At 40.2% G+C, this 15,259-nt stretch overlaps 2 protein-coding genes across 4 annotated transcripts in view; both read left to right on the forward strand.

Annotated features, from left to right (window-relative positions):
- LOC127579913 (phosphoinositide 3-kinase regulatory subunit 6-like) overlaps positions 1–3,888 on the forward strand; it is an 88,567-nt gene extending 84,679 nt beyond the window's left edge. For all 3 annotated transcript variants that reach the window (XM_052032971.1, XM_052032970.1, XM_052032972.1), the window contains one exon: positions 2,841–3,888. In XM_052032971.1, coding sequence (XP_051888931.1) covers positions 2,841–2,994 — 154 coding nt within the window. In that variant the 3' untranslated portion in view covers positions 2,995–3,888. The remainder of the gene's footprint in view (positions 1–2,840) is intronic.
- Positions 3,889–7,369: 3,481 nt separating this feature from the next.
- Positions 7,370–13,257, forward strand: mfsd6l (major facilitator superfamily domain containing 6-like). Its single transcript, XM_052032804.1, has 2 exons — positions 7,370–7,482; positions 8,413–13,257. Exon 2 carries the CDS (start codon positions 8,455–8,457, stop codon positions 10,372–10,374), a length of 1,920 nt encoding a protein of 639 aa, XP_051888764.1. The 5' UTR covers positions 7,370–7,482; positions 8,413–8,454; the 3' UTR covers positions 10,375–13,257.
- The last annotated feature ends 2,002 nt before the right edge of the window (positions 13,258–15,259 follow it).

Raw genomic sequence — 15,259 nt, forward strand, 5'->3', positions numbered from 1 at the left:
GACAGAACAGATTGTTTACATGTCCAATAGCAGACTGCTGAAGCAGACACTCTATTCTGAGCTCTGTTTGGGTAAGAGGTTACCAAGTGTACAGAGGAAAAGATTCAATGATGCTCTCAAAGCTTCCATAAAGAAATGCAACATCCCCACTGATCCCTGGGGATCTCTAGCCCATGACCACTCAAAGTGGAGGAGCATTTGAAATGGGATTGAGAACCTCAAGGCCATGCTTTGGAGCACACATTAGTCCTGAGTCAGAACCAGAAGGAGTGCCACACCTCACCCACCAACCTCCCCCTCAGCCACTTTTTGCCCCCAACTGCAGAGGAATCTGCAGTTCCCACATTGACCTTGTGAACCACTCCAGAATCCACAAGAGTGAAAGCAGGTATTTCTTAACACTGAGGGACTACCAAAAAGAAGTTGTAGGTACACACAATTCCAAAGGAGAGAAGATGCACACCCTCATTAATCAAACTCTGAATTTCTCCACAGATTGATTTAAAGAGGGATAAAACGCGTGCATTTTTCTTTTCAGAAATCTGGTTAATCAGAGAAAGGGGGTCAGAGGAAGGTCAGAAGTTCCCCCACCTCCCTTCTATCATACCATTTATTGGTTCATTCGGATAGGCATGTTATTCCATGGGTTGTTGCATGGACAGGAAAGGAAAACTGTGAGGGGGAAAAAATAACATGGGGTGAGGGAAATGGGGGGAGAGTCGTGAAAGAAGGGAAGTGCAATATATAATTATTGGCATGTGACTGATACAGGGTTGGTATCTTGTTCAATCTGACACTGAGTGCTAAAGTAAAACAACATAATGCAATGTTCCAATGAAAACAATAATCGAAGAATGGTTGAGAGGGAATTCCAGAAATAAGGTGGATTATTGAAACAATGCCTGAAATTTGCACAGTACGACCAGCATAACTGCCACCAAGTTTAGGATTCTCATGAAAAATGGAATTGGTTTATTATTGCCACATGTACCCAGGTACAGTGAAAAGCTTGTCTTGCATACCGTTCATACAGATCAATTCATTACATAGTGCATTGAGCTGGTACAAGGTAAAATAACAGAATAAGGTGTAACAGCTACAGAGAAAGTGCAGTGCAGGTAGACAATGAAGTGCAAGGTCATAATGAGGTAGATTGTGAGGTCAAGAATTCATCTTATCGTACTTGGGAACCATTCAATAGTCTTAAAATTGCGGGGTAGAAGCTGTCCTTGAGCCTGGTGGGAGTGGGGAGAAGAGAGAATGTCCGGGTGGGTGGGGTCTTGACTATGTTGGCTACTTTCCTGTGGCAGCAAGAAGTGTAGACAAAGTCCATGGAGGGGAGGCTAGTTTCTGTGATGTGCTGAGCTGTGTCTACAACTTTCTGCAGTTTTTTGTGGTCACGGGCAGAGCAGTTGCCATACTAAGTTGTGATGGATAGGTATGGTGCATCGATGAAAATTGGTGAGTGTCAAAGGGGACATGCCACATTTCTTTAGTCAGTACAGGAGTCCTGAACTAACTGGCCACATAGCCAGTCTTTTCCTTATAGCAGTCCAATATTTCACTTCTCATGGAGTTCAGCAGCAAAATTGCAGCAATTCCCCAACACTTACAGTGCCCAAAATAAATTGCTAGATGGACTGGCATAGGAACAATGTCTCTATTCATTTAAATGGAGTGGAAATGAATGAGGTCACAATTGTACACCAGCTGCCCCATTGCAGCTGGCCCATCTGCTCAGCACGTTGGTGCTCTGCCACTGCACTCAGCAGTGGAGCGGGAGATCAGATATGCTGGCCTGTGTGGAGGTCTGAGAAATGCTGAGGCTTGAATGGCTGTCAGTCAGCTAGATTCAGCCCAGTAAAATTGAGGAAGAAAGCAGTTAATCTATCAATTATATCCTAAATAAATCAGATTTCTAATAATTATCTTAATGCAATCTTTCCATCAATTAAATATGCAATTTTTGCTAATAATATAAAAGAATTACATTTGGAAAATGAAGAAAATTTGAACCTAGGAAATTATAATCTGGGCTAATTATTTGGTGAACACCAGTTCCTGAAGTGTTTAGAACAGAATGTAAAAGTATTTTTGGGTCTCTGCTTAATTGAGAATAATGTGCATTTCTAGAACCTGAACTGATTAAGGGATGGGAAGCTGATAACTGAAATGGGTGAGAGCATGAAAGTGACATGACATAACTGCTATGTCATTAGGGTGTTCCACTGAGTGGGTATACAGAATGCAGTACACCCATACAAGCTTAGTGTTAGTCACTGCTCAACCTCACTTCAAAATCAAAGAATCTTCAAAAAGGACAGCTGGCAGCTGATGAGAATGTTGCAAAAATGCCACCAAACAAAGTATTTAGTTTAGCACTGCTTAGATGGAACTACTTGAATGAATTATTTAGGTTTAGGAACATATAATAGCAAAAAATGCTGGAAACTCTCCGTAGACTAGACAATACGCTGGGAAAAAGATACCATTGCAAGCCAATGACCTTTTGCAGAACTTACCCTATTGTGATCAATCACTGTATTTGTAGTAGTACTCAAGTTCAGTGTTCAGCACATTTAAATTGAGTGAACCAGGAAATTGATGCAAATTGTGAATATCTATAAATATTTTAAAGACCTCTCTTTAGTTCCTCTTTTCTTGAGAGTAAATCCATTGGAAAGATTTCCCAGATTCACACAGTTCTTTGAATTTAATCTTAAAATTTTATTCACATTTTAATTTCAGGCAACATTAAAAACTTGCAAGATATGAGTAGTCTATTGTTTGAACAAGTTTGGAAAATATTACTCATTAATTTATTTCTTTTAAAAACACAGCATTGATGTGTCCCCTTGTCTGGAACCTGGATACTGTTTGCATAAAATGAGGGCCTCAAGATTTAATCAAAATGAAACTGAAAACATTGGATTAACTAAGTACATGCCAAAATGCCTGTTGTTACCAATCAATACGTTTGCAGGTATCCTGTAAGTTAAGGTAGCCGACTCAAAATAGTTAACCAATTGCTTGAAGAAACAAATGATTTGGAGCTGCTGGAACAATGAAGCAAAGAGTCACAATAATTATTATTGAAAAGCATCTTCTGGAGAGGGACCAATTATTTTCAAGACTTGACCAGTCCAAAACCATGTTTCCTGTTATTGGGAACGTGGAGTTGTGGGTGCTTGAAGGAATATTATTTGGAAATCATCGAGCATTTTATTCGAACCAGTTCAAGGAAGTCAGAAGAGATGACGATTGCACAAATGCAAGCACAATATTGAAGGGGAAATTCCCAGAGCTCGTGTGAAGAGATTTATTGTATAGACCTGTTATTGGCTACCTAATTCTCATGCATACTATTGGCTCTGTCTCCAAAACTGGTGAATATTAGGCATCTTTAGGAAGAATACAATGGTCAAGGGCGTGACTACACCCGACAAAATAAGTTTGGGGAAATTTATTTAGCAGGAGTTATTTATGCAGGATATACATGAGATTACTTCAGTAATATTTAACAAAAGCCTTAATTTAAATTTTGGATTGAACATTAATAAACCTATGATCAGAAAGTTCACTACATGGGTATAAATGCGCTGCATATCTCGGGAGGGAAAATGATTTCCTCTTAATTTCTGGTAGCAAATTAATGAGCACGCTCTCTATGCTTGGAAGTATAATTTCACTACAATGAATAAACATCTTTCTCCATGAAATTTTACACTTTAATTCCACTATGCTGTTTAACTTACCACTTCGCTACATTTCCAAAATCCATGTTTATAATATGTACCTGTGTGTCTTAGATGTATAGTATTTATTATATGGTTCTGTAAAAAAAAATACATTAAATATAATCACTATACAATACAACTGAAAGCCTTATGTTTTTATTATTCATCGATATTTCAATGAAATGTGCAAGTTTTGGGGAAAGCTGTAGCTGATGTCAAACTAATCTCTGCATACTTTATCTTTGCATGCTTCTATTACAATCTACTCTGTGACTCCATTGTGGATGATAGATTAGATGTGCGGGCAAAAAGTCGGCAAATGGAGAATAAAACTGGAGGAACGGCACTTTATATTCCACCCAATGGCATTAACATTGAATTTTTTAATTTCAAGTAACCCACACCCCCTCTGTTCCTTTCTCTCTCCTTTGATCCACCCAGATCTTCTCACAAACCCCCATCTTTCCAACACCTCCCCCAAGCCCCGTTAAACCGGCTTCTACCCCACCTGGTTCCGTCCGCCTATCACCCACACACTCAATCCACTGGGTCCCCTAACCCCTCCCCCTACTGCTCCATCTGCCCATTACCCTCCCTTACCTGGTTCCACTCATCACCTTTCTTTCTCATCAGATTCCATCATCTGCAGCCCTCTGTTCCCTCCACATCACTTCCCAGCCTCTTTCACTATCTCCACTCTTCCCTCCCTTGCCCGGCTCCATCTGTCCGTCAGCTCTGCCTCGCATGGATCCACCAATTATTTGTCAGCTCCCGCCTCACCCCTCTCCATCACCTCTTTATTACTGCCCAACTGCTCTTGACACTCCTAGTCCTGATGTGGGGTCTTAACCCAAAAATGTCGACTTATCCCTTTGCCTTCATAGCTTCTGTCTGACCCACTGAGTTCCTCCAGCAGTTTGATTTTTGCTCCAGGTTCCAGTATCTGCAGTCTCTTGTGTCTTGGCAAATGGAGTATCATGTGGGAAAATGTGAAGTTGTTCATTTAGGAAGGAAGAACGTAAGAACAGAATTATTTAGATGGAGAAAAATTGCAGAAAACTACAGCACGTAAGGATTTGGGAGTCCATGTTTATTAAATACAGGAAGTTAGCACACAACTACAGCAGGTATTGGGAAGGCCAATGGAATGCTGACCCTTATTTCAAGGAGATTGCAGTTTAAAAATCTTAATGGGACAGTTCAAGGCACTATTGAGACTACAACTGCAGTATTCTGAACAATTTTGGTCTCCATTTAAGGGAAGATTGGTGGTGGTTCAGAAAAGTTTCACTTGAATGATCCTGAGAATGTAGGGCTTGTCCTATGAGCAAAGGTTAAAATGGTTGGGACTCATTGAAGTTCAGAAGAATGAGAAGCAATCTTATTGAAGCAATCTTATTGAAGCATAAGATTCTTCAGGGCCTAGACAGGTCAAATGCTGAGATGTTTCCTCTCATGGGAGAGTCCAGAATGAGAGGGAATGGTCTCAGAATAAGGAGGTGCCCACGTACATCTGAGATGAGAAAGAATTTCTTCTCTGAGGGTTGTTAATCTTTCTAACTCCTTGATGGTTGTGGGACGCAGAGTTTTTGTTTATATTTAAGGCTGAGATACATACATTTCTTACCAGTAAAGGAAATGATAGTCATGGGGAAAGGGCAAAAGAATTAACTTGAGGAATGTTGAATCAGTCATGATCCCTAATGAATGGTGGAGCAGGCTCAAGGGACTTACTCCTGTTCCTGCTTCTTACGGTCTTATGGTTAACTCTGCTTCCTTCTCCACTGATGCGATGTGATTTGCTGTGTGTTTATGCATTTTCTGTTTAATTTCAAATTTCCAACATCTGTAATGTTTTGCTTTTGGAGTACTTTAAAACAAGCTGTCGTAAAATATACAATTCTCAAAATTTCAAAAGAACATAAAGCCTCTTTTGAACTACCACTCAAAATAAAAGGATATCTGAGAAATTGACTTTTTACAAGGTGGTGTTGTTAAGAATCAGATTTAGCTCAATTTCTCTCATAGTTCTAGATTTCCTGCTAACTCTGTGTCCAAGCAGCCATTTATAAAATGGTAATTTAGTAGATATGACTGCAAAATTCCCATGAAAGGCATCACTGCTTCTATCTAATTTATGGCCCTGCACATTTTTTCACACCAGTTACTGGCATTGATCAAAGTCACTTTCCCAAGATGTCAATTGTGTCAAGTAGTTGTGGAATGAAAGGATCTTGATTCAGAGGTAATGGTCAGTAAAATTGTACATTCCACATTCAGACCTGGGTTGCCTGTCTGTACTGAGACACAAGAGATGCTGGAATCTGGAGCAATACACACAAAATGCTGGAGGAACTCAGCAGGTCAGGCAGCGTCTTTGGAGGGAAATAAACAGCTGACGCTTGGGGTCAAGTCCCTTCAGCAGGCTGGCCCTTTTCCAAGTTTGGGTGAACACGTAGTTGGAGAGCAGCAGAGATCACAGCGGGAGAGGGCCTCACAGAACTTCTGTCGAAGAGAGAAGGAAAACTTCTTCAGGGTAGGCATACCTCAAATAGACTTTGCAGTGGAGCAGCAAAATGGAGACACAAGAAATTCTGCAGATGCTGGAATCTGGAGCAATACACACAAAATGCCAGTCCTGGTGAAGGGTCTCGACCCAAAGGGTCGATTGTTTACTTCCCTCCATATACACTACCTGACCCGCTGAGTTCCTCCAGCATTTTGTGTGTATTGCTATCTGTACTAAGTTGATATTAGCCAACCTGGCTATTGGAATAAGGCCAATATGGGACCTACAGACTCACTCAGATAGGTCAGGAGGTGCTTGATGGGATAGGTGGGTGGGTAGTTTGGAAGATGGGGCACCCCTTCCCCTGTGTTTCTGTGCTCCTGACATATTAATTTTTTTTAAAAAAATTATTTACAGTGTGGTAACAGGCCCTTCCAGCCCACCGAGCCCGCGCCGCCCATTTTTTAAGCCTAAATTAACCCGCCCGTACGTCTCTGCAATGTGGGAGGAAACCCAGGCAGACACGGGAGAACGTACAAACTCCTCACAGACAGCGACGGGAATCGCACCCCGATCACCGGCGCTGTAATAGCGCCGCCCCTTGCGCTATTTAGACTCAAATTTCTCGGTGCCTTTCCAAAACCTCCTGGACATTGAAGGGTCAGAGACCCGAGGTTCCAACAGTCAGCCGGGTCACTGCATTTCTCCAGGAAGCTTTCGGAATGACCGAGCTGGGAACACCACTGCCCTCATTTAGCAGATGTGTTCACCCACGCACGGTCTTTCCCCCTTCACCTTCTCCAGCCAGCCCGTAATTCTGCCGCCACCTCAAGTTCTGTCCTGCTTTTAACCGCCCCTCCTCTGGCGGCCCAGCCCACAGCAGTGAGCGCAACAGCTGCTGCAGGAGCACCGGCCCGGCTGGGGGACGGGGCCGCGGCGGGGCGGTCACGTGGACAGGGAACGGGGACGCGGCGGGGCGATCACGTGGACAGGGAACGGGGACGCGGCGGGATCACGTGGGCAGGGGAACGGGGACGCGGCGGGATCACGTGGGCAGGGGAGCGGGGACGCGGGTGGTCACGTGGACGGGGAGCGGGGGCGGTCACACGGGAACGCGCGGGGAGGCGGGTCCGTGCGGGGACGTGTTCAGGAAAAATGTGCGACGTGACGTAAGGCGACGTGCCGTGCCGTGCCACACCGCGCCTGCGCGCTGGGCCGGGGTTGCCGCGGCTTCAGGTAGTGGCGGGGCAGGGTCGCCGGGGGGGGGCGGTTGGCGCCTGCGCTGGCGGCTAGGTCGGGAAGGACGGGCCGAATTACCGCAGCTCGCCGTGAGGCGAAGGCCCGGCAGTGCGTGCGAGAGGGTGGGGAGTGATTAAAGTTCCCAGGGTGTCGGGGCCGAGCCCGTCCGGTGTCACCCAGAACATGGCAGCTTCCCCCGGCGCGGTCGGCAGGTGTTCCCGGGGGGCCGGGCGAGGAGGATGGGGGTTGTGGGGAGCGGAAGACTGAACACAGACCAGGGAAGGAAACTGGGTGATCAGTAGTGGGAACTGGGCGGGGTTGAGGTATTTGGGGTTGTCTTGTAGCAGGTGTAATGGCAAATAGACCCAACAGCGGAGGCTGTGAGTTAATTCCTGTGTCAGGAGAGCCAGCCCTACCTCTGGAAAAATGCGAAGAGTAGAAGAGGCAGCTGAGTGGAGAATAAAGAATTCTCTGGTTTGACTTCACTTTGAGATGAGGTTGAGGAGACATTGGATAAAGGTTTAAGATTATGGTTAATGGTAAAGAAATGAGATGAGGTGTTAATGTGGTTGAAAATGATGCAGAAATGTCTAGTGTTTTTGTGCATAAAATTTTTAAGCATATTTATGGACTTTGTAAATCATGTCACTTAGTTAGATCTTAATCTACCTTGTTGTGACCTTGTACCTTATTGTCTACCTGCACTGCACTTCCTCTGTAGCTGTGACACTTTACTCTGTACTGTTACCATTTTTACCTGTACTACCTCAATGCACTATGTACTAACTCAATGTAACTGCACTGTGTAATGAATTGACCTCTACGAACGGTATGCAAGACAAGTTTTTCACTGTACCTCAGTACAAGTGACAATAATAAACCAATACCAATATTAAATGTATGTTGTTAAATAATGTCTTTTTTCAGATGGCTAACTAAGAATGCATGGTGGAAGATGAAGCTTGAACCATGAAGAGAAATAAACAGTGGAACATCAGCAAAGCACTGGCTCTTGCCAGTTCCTATCATTTTTTTTATTGTGCAGCCAAAGCCTGTATAATTCCATTTCTTACCATATACTTCAGACAGCTCGGATTGACTGCACCATTTGTTGGGATTGTGATCGGAACAAAGTATTTCGTATCCTTGATTTGTGCTCCCTTCTGGTCTTACTGTGCTAGACACCATAACAAAAGAAGAATTCTTGTATTGTGTTCCTTGATTTTATTAATAGGAATTAGCTTTCTGTTTACACTAATTCCACCTGTAAATAAGGAAATTCAGAACAAATATTGTAACACAAGTATGTATACAAAAAACAATTGGAATCAAAACACACCAGAGGACAAAAGCCGCATTGGTGATTTTGAGATGAATGAACTTGCACATACCATTCTTCCAACAACAGTAAATATTGCTTTGACAAGTCATCCTAGTTCAGAACTCCGTGATGTACACAGTACTGAAATGAAAATGAAGCTGCACTTGTTGACCACTGTAGAATCGCCTGTTAGAGATTTAACCAAACAACCATCTGAGAATATTACAGGTTCAGAAATCTCTACTCAACCATCAGAAGAAACGGAAAGTACAAAAAATGTAGACCATTTTCAATCAAAACAGATTCTGCCTGTTAAAGTCTCTGGCTATACAAGAACTGTGGAAGAAACCACCAAGCATTTTTCTTTGCTGAAACATAGAAAGGAGGAAAATGGCAGTTTAGGTGTTCATTTCAGTACACCAAATATTCCCATTGTCAAAAGGGATGTTACGTTGAAGCCCAACCCTGATGACAGGAATAAAAATCAACAGCTTAACTTTGAACCAAATCATAGTCTTAAAATCCTAGATAATTGGCATCAGATGTTGGTGCTTATTCTGCTAGCTGTATCTTTATGGGAGGTTCTAGCATCAGCTCTGGATTGGGTTACAGATGATGGGCTGTATGACTACCTGGACTTTGTGGACGCCGTTGACCGCTATGGCAAACAATGGATTTGGGGATACTTGGGTACAGCTGGAGCAGCTTTTAGTATCGGTATCCTCGTGGATAGGCTGAACTGTTTCCTCAATACACAAACTTCGAGAACTGCAGTGCACTTCTTTGCTTATGCTGCAGTACTTTTGTTGGCACTTATTGTTGGAGTGTTCTATCCAATACACACGGCTAAGAGAAAAGATGCAGTCAACCAAACTTTTAAAGGATTGCATCTGTTGGGAAGTGATGGAAGAGCTGTCTTGTATATAATTACAGTCTTTATCACTGGAGCTATTGGATCTACAATAAATAACTTCCTCTTTTGGCAGATGCAGGACAAAGGAAGCAGTGAGGCATACATGGGTACTGCAGTGGCAATTGGCTGTATGGCTGAATTTTTATTTTTCCATTTCAAAGACAAAATGTTAAATGTCCTTTCGTTCTCTGGAACAGTTGGATTTGGGCTAATTTGTCTTGCAGCTCAGCTGCTCTACTATTCATTCCTATGGTCCTCTTGGGCAGCATTGCCTATTCAAGTTTTGAATGCATTTAGCAATGGTGCCTTGTGGTGGGCTGTTCTGAGTCAATCTAATGATATAGCTACCCCTGGTATTGAAAGAACACTCCATAAGATCTACCATGGGATATCTTTTGGTCTGGGTGCGAGTTCTGGCAGTTTTTGCAGTGGCTTCATTGTGGATAGTTTTGGCATAGAAAGGCTTTATCAAGCTTGCTCTGTTACTGCTATGCTTTGGGCAGTGATTTTTCTCGTTGTACAATCAAAGATCCCTCGACAAAAAAGGTTAAATTACTCACGTCTGTTAGCAGCTGATACTAGTGATATGAGTGACTCAGATGATGAGCAAAGTAATGACTGGCTTGTTAAAGCTTTGAAAAATGATGATTTTTAATGAAGTGACCAGTTTACTTTTTCCTTTTTTCCTGCTGAATAAACAAGAAATCTAAATAGTTAGCATATATTGTCAGGTTCCTTTAAGAATCCATGCCAAAATGTAGAGAACCCATGGCATAGGAATTTTTAGATTTGATAACCTAGTTTCAATTAAATGATTTATGCTGTTAAATACTGTGTACAATTTCTATTTGAGGATTTTTCATTCAAACAGGCACTTTTATCTGCAAACTTGCAGGATTAATCTTTCTACCAAAACAAATTATGGGAAATAGTTTTTTGTATCACTAGAATATTTAAAATGTTCCTGTAATAGAGAGTAAATGCGGGTGTAATTGATTATGCAATGTCTCTAATATAAAATGTGGCTATTTGATTTCCAGTGAACAATAGGAGGATCAGAAGTTTTTGACACAGAATTTATGATCCCCAGTTTCATTGTTTGAAATGAGGACATGCCATTTAAGGTTCACCACTTAAAATATATATATATGTGTGTGTGTGTATGTGTGTATGTATATTATATATATATATATATATATATATGTGTATGTATATTATATATATATATATATATATATATATACACACACACACACACACACATAAAAATTGCATTTATGCAGCACCTCTACCTTATGCTCTCAGAGCAATCAAAAATATGTCACAGCAAAAAAAAATACTTGTTGCCTTTATACCTGTCTCGTGCTCAATCTTGTGCTCCCTCTCCACCTTGCTTTCACTTGTGCGTGCTCTGGCTCACTTCTCATTTGTGTGTACTCTTATTTTTCTCCTTTTGCATTTCTTCTCCACTGTCATCCTTTAGAATACCTGTGGAATATTATATAAAAGCCATATTCAGGTTCTTGATTAGTTGCTGAGCATCCTTGGTGGAGGTATGGATCAAAGTTCTGGTTTATCCCTTTTTGATGGGAATTGCTGTATGATATTGTGACAAACTTGGAGGTGGAGAAGAGCAGTTACAGTGTTTGTTAACAAAATGGGGAATTGAGACAAGTTTCCATTTAAAATGTGGAGTGGAATGAGATCAGTTGTTTAATAATTCATGTTCTTCGGTCTCTTAAACAAATTTTTATGCAATAGCGTACTTGGAAATCTTAGACAGAATATGACACCCGTGCAGAGCTGCTGATGTGTTTACATTTAAGCATATCTACTTGCTAGAATTTCTGTTGGGAGTTAAACTCGAGTTAGATTTCAAATAAAAATATACCAAGTGCTTGAGGTACAATGTAGGCTTGTCACCAGATGAAAAGAAAAGGCAAGTTTTTTGGGTGGAAGTGTTTGTGATCCAATGAAGGAAGCAGAGATTTTAAAAAAAGCTAATAATATGCATTTGCCAATTGCTGCTATTAGCACAAAGCTATTTAATTTTCACAAGATGTTTAAGATTTTCCTGATTTGATGTCAGTCAAGCATTAAAGCAAATTTATGTTGCACTGTTTTGCTCGTTTTGTCAACAATTAACTTTTTGTGGAGTAAACTATAGTAGTATGGTGAAGTCATTTTAGCTGCTGATGGGGAAATGTTTTCTGTCTTCCACCATGTGAGTTTTATTCGTGTTCTTCCTTTTCCTCAACAAACTTCAGGGTAACAGATGTCTCCTCAGTCTAATGAAACAAAACTGTTTCTCTGCCAGTAAGTCACGTGATGAAACAATCTGCTTTAAAAATCTGTCAATTTAAAAAGAAATACTTGGTGCTTCACTGAATGTATTCCAGCTATGAAATCTTACCAAACTGCACTAATATTCTAATAAATATGCCAGTTTAGCTAGTTTTCTTGTGAGCTAAAATACAGCTATATAGTGGAACCATTTTTTTTACCTGCATACAAGTGGAGAATTTTGATTTACAGAACTTCCGAACATTCTACATATTTTTATATGCAATTTTGAAATGAGAACCATTGCACAGGAACCTTGTGCCTCAGTCTGCTAGCAAGCCAAGAAATAGGCTGAGGAAGATGGGGAACTTGCTTCACTCTTCCTCAAATAATTAGCATTCCCATGTAAGTGCATGGAAGTTTACAGTACTATTGTGGTTGCATTTGAAAAAGGACATCTGTGTATAGTAACTGCATCATATATTTTTAAGAAGATATTGCTTGACTGTATAAGCTCCCCCTTTGTTGACAGAGAAGAAATACAAGGGTCAATGATGCCTTAAAGAAACAAACCTCAAATCCTTTGATTAACAGTACAATTTGAGGGCATGAATTTTTTTTAAGGCTGAGTTATTCCTTAAACAAGTAGCTCCATTATTGAAGTATGCTACTCTAAAATATATCTAGCCTAGCATTTTCCCACTTTTTTAAAAATTAAAAATAGTTCTAAAAACAATGCACCATTCTAAGGTCATCCATATTTTTGGTAGATTCAAGTCAGGCTTTGCTCCACCCCTCCGTTTGTCTCTCTGCCTCATTAGTAGTAGGATGAACAAAATGTTGGGTTTTCTTTTAATTGTAGGAAGCATTAGCTTAAATTTAGTTGAGGTTTACTTCCACTGGTAGGGGATTGAAAGGAGGAATGATTATTTTGACAATTATTTTAAAATGATATACTTCTGTAAAAAAAAATGATTTGTGGTAAGAAAGTAATTTGGATACCTTTTCGCACTGGTAAAGTAAAGCTGAATGTGCCTTATTCTGGAAAGCATGCAATGTCTCTGCCTTCCATGGTTCAAAACCTGGAGTGGGTAATTAAACTACTTTAGTTGGTAACCACTGTTGTGTAATATTTGGTTATACACTGATTATCTTTGGATGTTAAATATTAGTAAATGTATTAGTAGAATATTTATTTTGTTGGTGACTGGATATATTTTAAATCATTAATTTTATTAAAAATTGTTTAATCCTGTTCTTTTTGCCGAGTTTGTCAATTTTATTAATTCAGTTCATTTCTGTTGAATAAGCCTGGTCCAGATTCTGTTTTAGTCTGATGTTGAAGGCTAAAAGAGAAAGATATTAATTACATTTATTCCCCATATTATCTATTTTTGAGTATCAAACTGAGATGTGAACCAAATGTAGCAGAAGCCAAATTAAATTAAAATCAATTTGAATTATTCCAAATTAAAACAATAGCTTTGATTAACAATACAATTTGAGGGCTTATTAAATGTTTCTTTTCTAAGCATGAGTTATTCTTCAAACAACCAAAAGAAACCATTAAGCTACATAATCTGCAAAGATTTTATTTGTTTTAGCTCCATGATCTCAGCAGCATATTAATGTATATTTATTTTTTCATGTCGACTGGTTACCACCGTGAGGCAAAAATGAAGTTTTAATATGATGATGAAGTTTAATAGATCATTAAGGTTGTTGTCACCTGTTGGCTGATTTGCTTTCACAAAGGAATGTGCAATAAAGTGATTTAATAGATTTGTATCTGATATTTACTTGGATAGAATCTGCAGACACCCTCAGCTGCATAAACATCTGGCAACTTAGGTTTTGAAATCTGATTTTTAATTTCCTTTGTTTGAATGCCAATAGGCACACCAGCAGAAAATATTTTACTAAAGAACCCAGTTTGCATTCGGGACCAATTTTTATGATTTAGAATAGCTTAAAAATTGTGCAGCTTTGACACATGGAAATGGATTTTGTAGGTCTGGCCTTGAATTATGTATACATGATTTCTCTTGGACAACAGTAGCCCAGAATTTGAGGTAACCATGCAGAAATCCCACAGTTGTTGTCCTCAATTCACCAGCAAACTTGTCAAGCCCTCACTGAACGCTGATAAGTTGTAGTGGTTCCGACCATCACCGAGGAGCTCGGGTATTTGTTAGCTTGTATTTAAATATTTATTCTATTTTCAAGTGTCAACATTTTAAGTATTTTTAGGCTTTGAAGTTAACTTATAGAGTTTTCAATGGTTAGATTCCTTTGAAAGTCTCTGGAACATTGTCCTTAACAATTTGTTCTACATCTGAAGAGGTGACTTGGCTTACTCCTTTTTCTTAGCAGTTGGTACAGGTGCTCAATGTTGTACTACACAACACAAAAACTAGCCATAAAGGACCCTACCAGCTTTACCCTGTAAGTTTGCACAGGGAAAATTATTTCATACACTAAATATTTTAAAGAACTAGTAGAATATCTGCCACAAATATGTTCAACTTCCAAACTGTACACGATGACTTCTTTGGAATGCTAATTTACTTTGATGTAAAAGCTCAGGACTAGATCTTTCTCGGCAGATTCCCTGCCCAGAATTCCCTGTCATCACCCCATGGCCATACTTGGTAGGTGTGAATGCAAATGGCCTGTCCCTCTGGCCCAAAGCGTCGCAAAACTAACATGGCCTGAGGGGCAGCACAGTCTTTGGCTATGCATTGAGGCCACCTCTACCGAGGAATACCCCTAGAAGCTTTAAAAGCAGTCTCGCACCCAGCTTTGTAATGCTATGTGGGTCATTCAAAATGGTTTTTAACTTATTCTGACAATTTTTTTAACTGAAGTTAACTAAACCTCTTAAATAGTTAAAATAATTCAAACCATTAGACTAAACCAAACTTTTTATAAAACTTTCCAAGGCTACACTGGCCTGGTTTGTTGCAGATCAGCAATCACCATTAAAATCAATGTGGTCTCGCACCCAGTTCTCATCTGATATAGGATCTGGATTCCAGTATGGAGTAAACTACAAACCTGGTGCCCTGAATTCATACACAAATCAGGGACATCAGTGTTTATCAGCATATTTGAAACAAGTAAACACTAATGGTTCTGAATCTAGTTGAACGTGAAGGTCTTTCAGCTGAGCTTCAAGAATAAAAGCATGATTAGGAATAATGGAAAGCTTGGGGGTTATGTTCACCATGACCAAAAATCAGCAAATATATACTGAG

This window comes from Pristis pectinata, chromosome 18 (genome assembly GCF_009764475.1).
Source record: "Pristis pectinata isolate sPriPec2 chromosome 18, sPriPec2.1.pri, whole genome shotgun sequence".
NCBI lineage: Eukaryota > Metazoa > Chordata > Chondrichthyes > Rhinopristiformes > Pristidae > Pristis > Pristis pectinata.

Bases quoted from the DNA above. Each gene is read 5' to 3' on its own strand.
- mfsd6l (XM_052032804.1), top strand. From the start codon at position 8,455: ATGAAGAGAAATAAACAGTGGAACATCAGCAAAGCACTGGCTCTTGCC.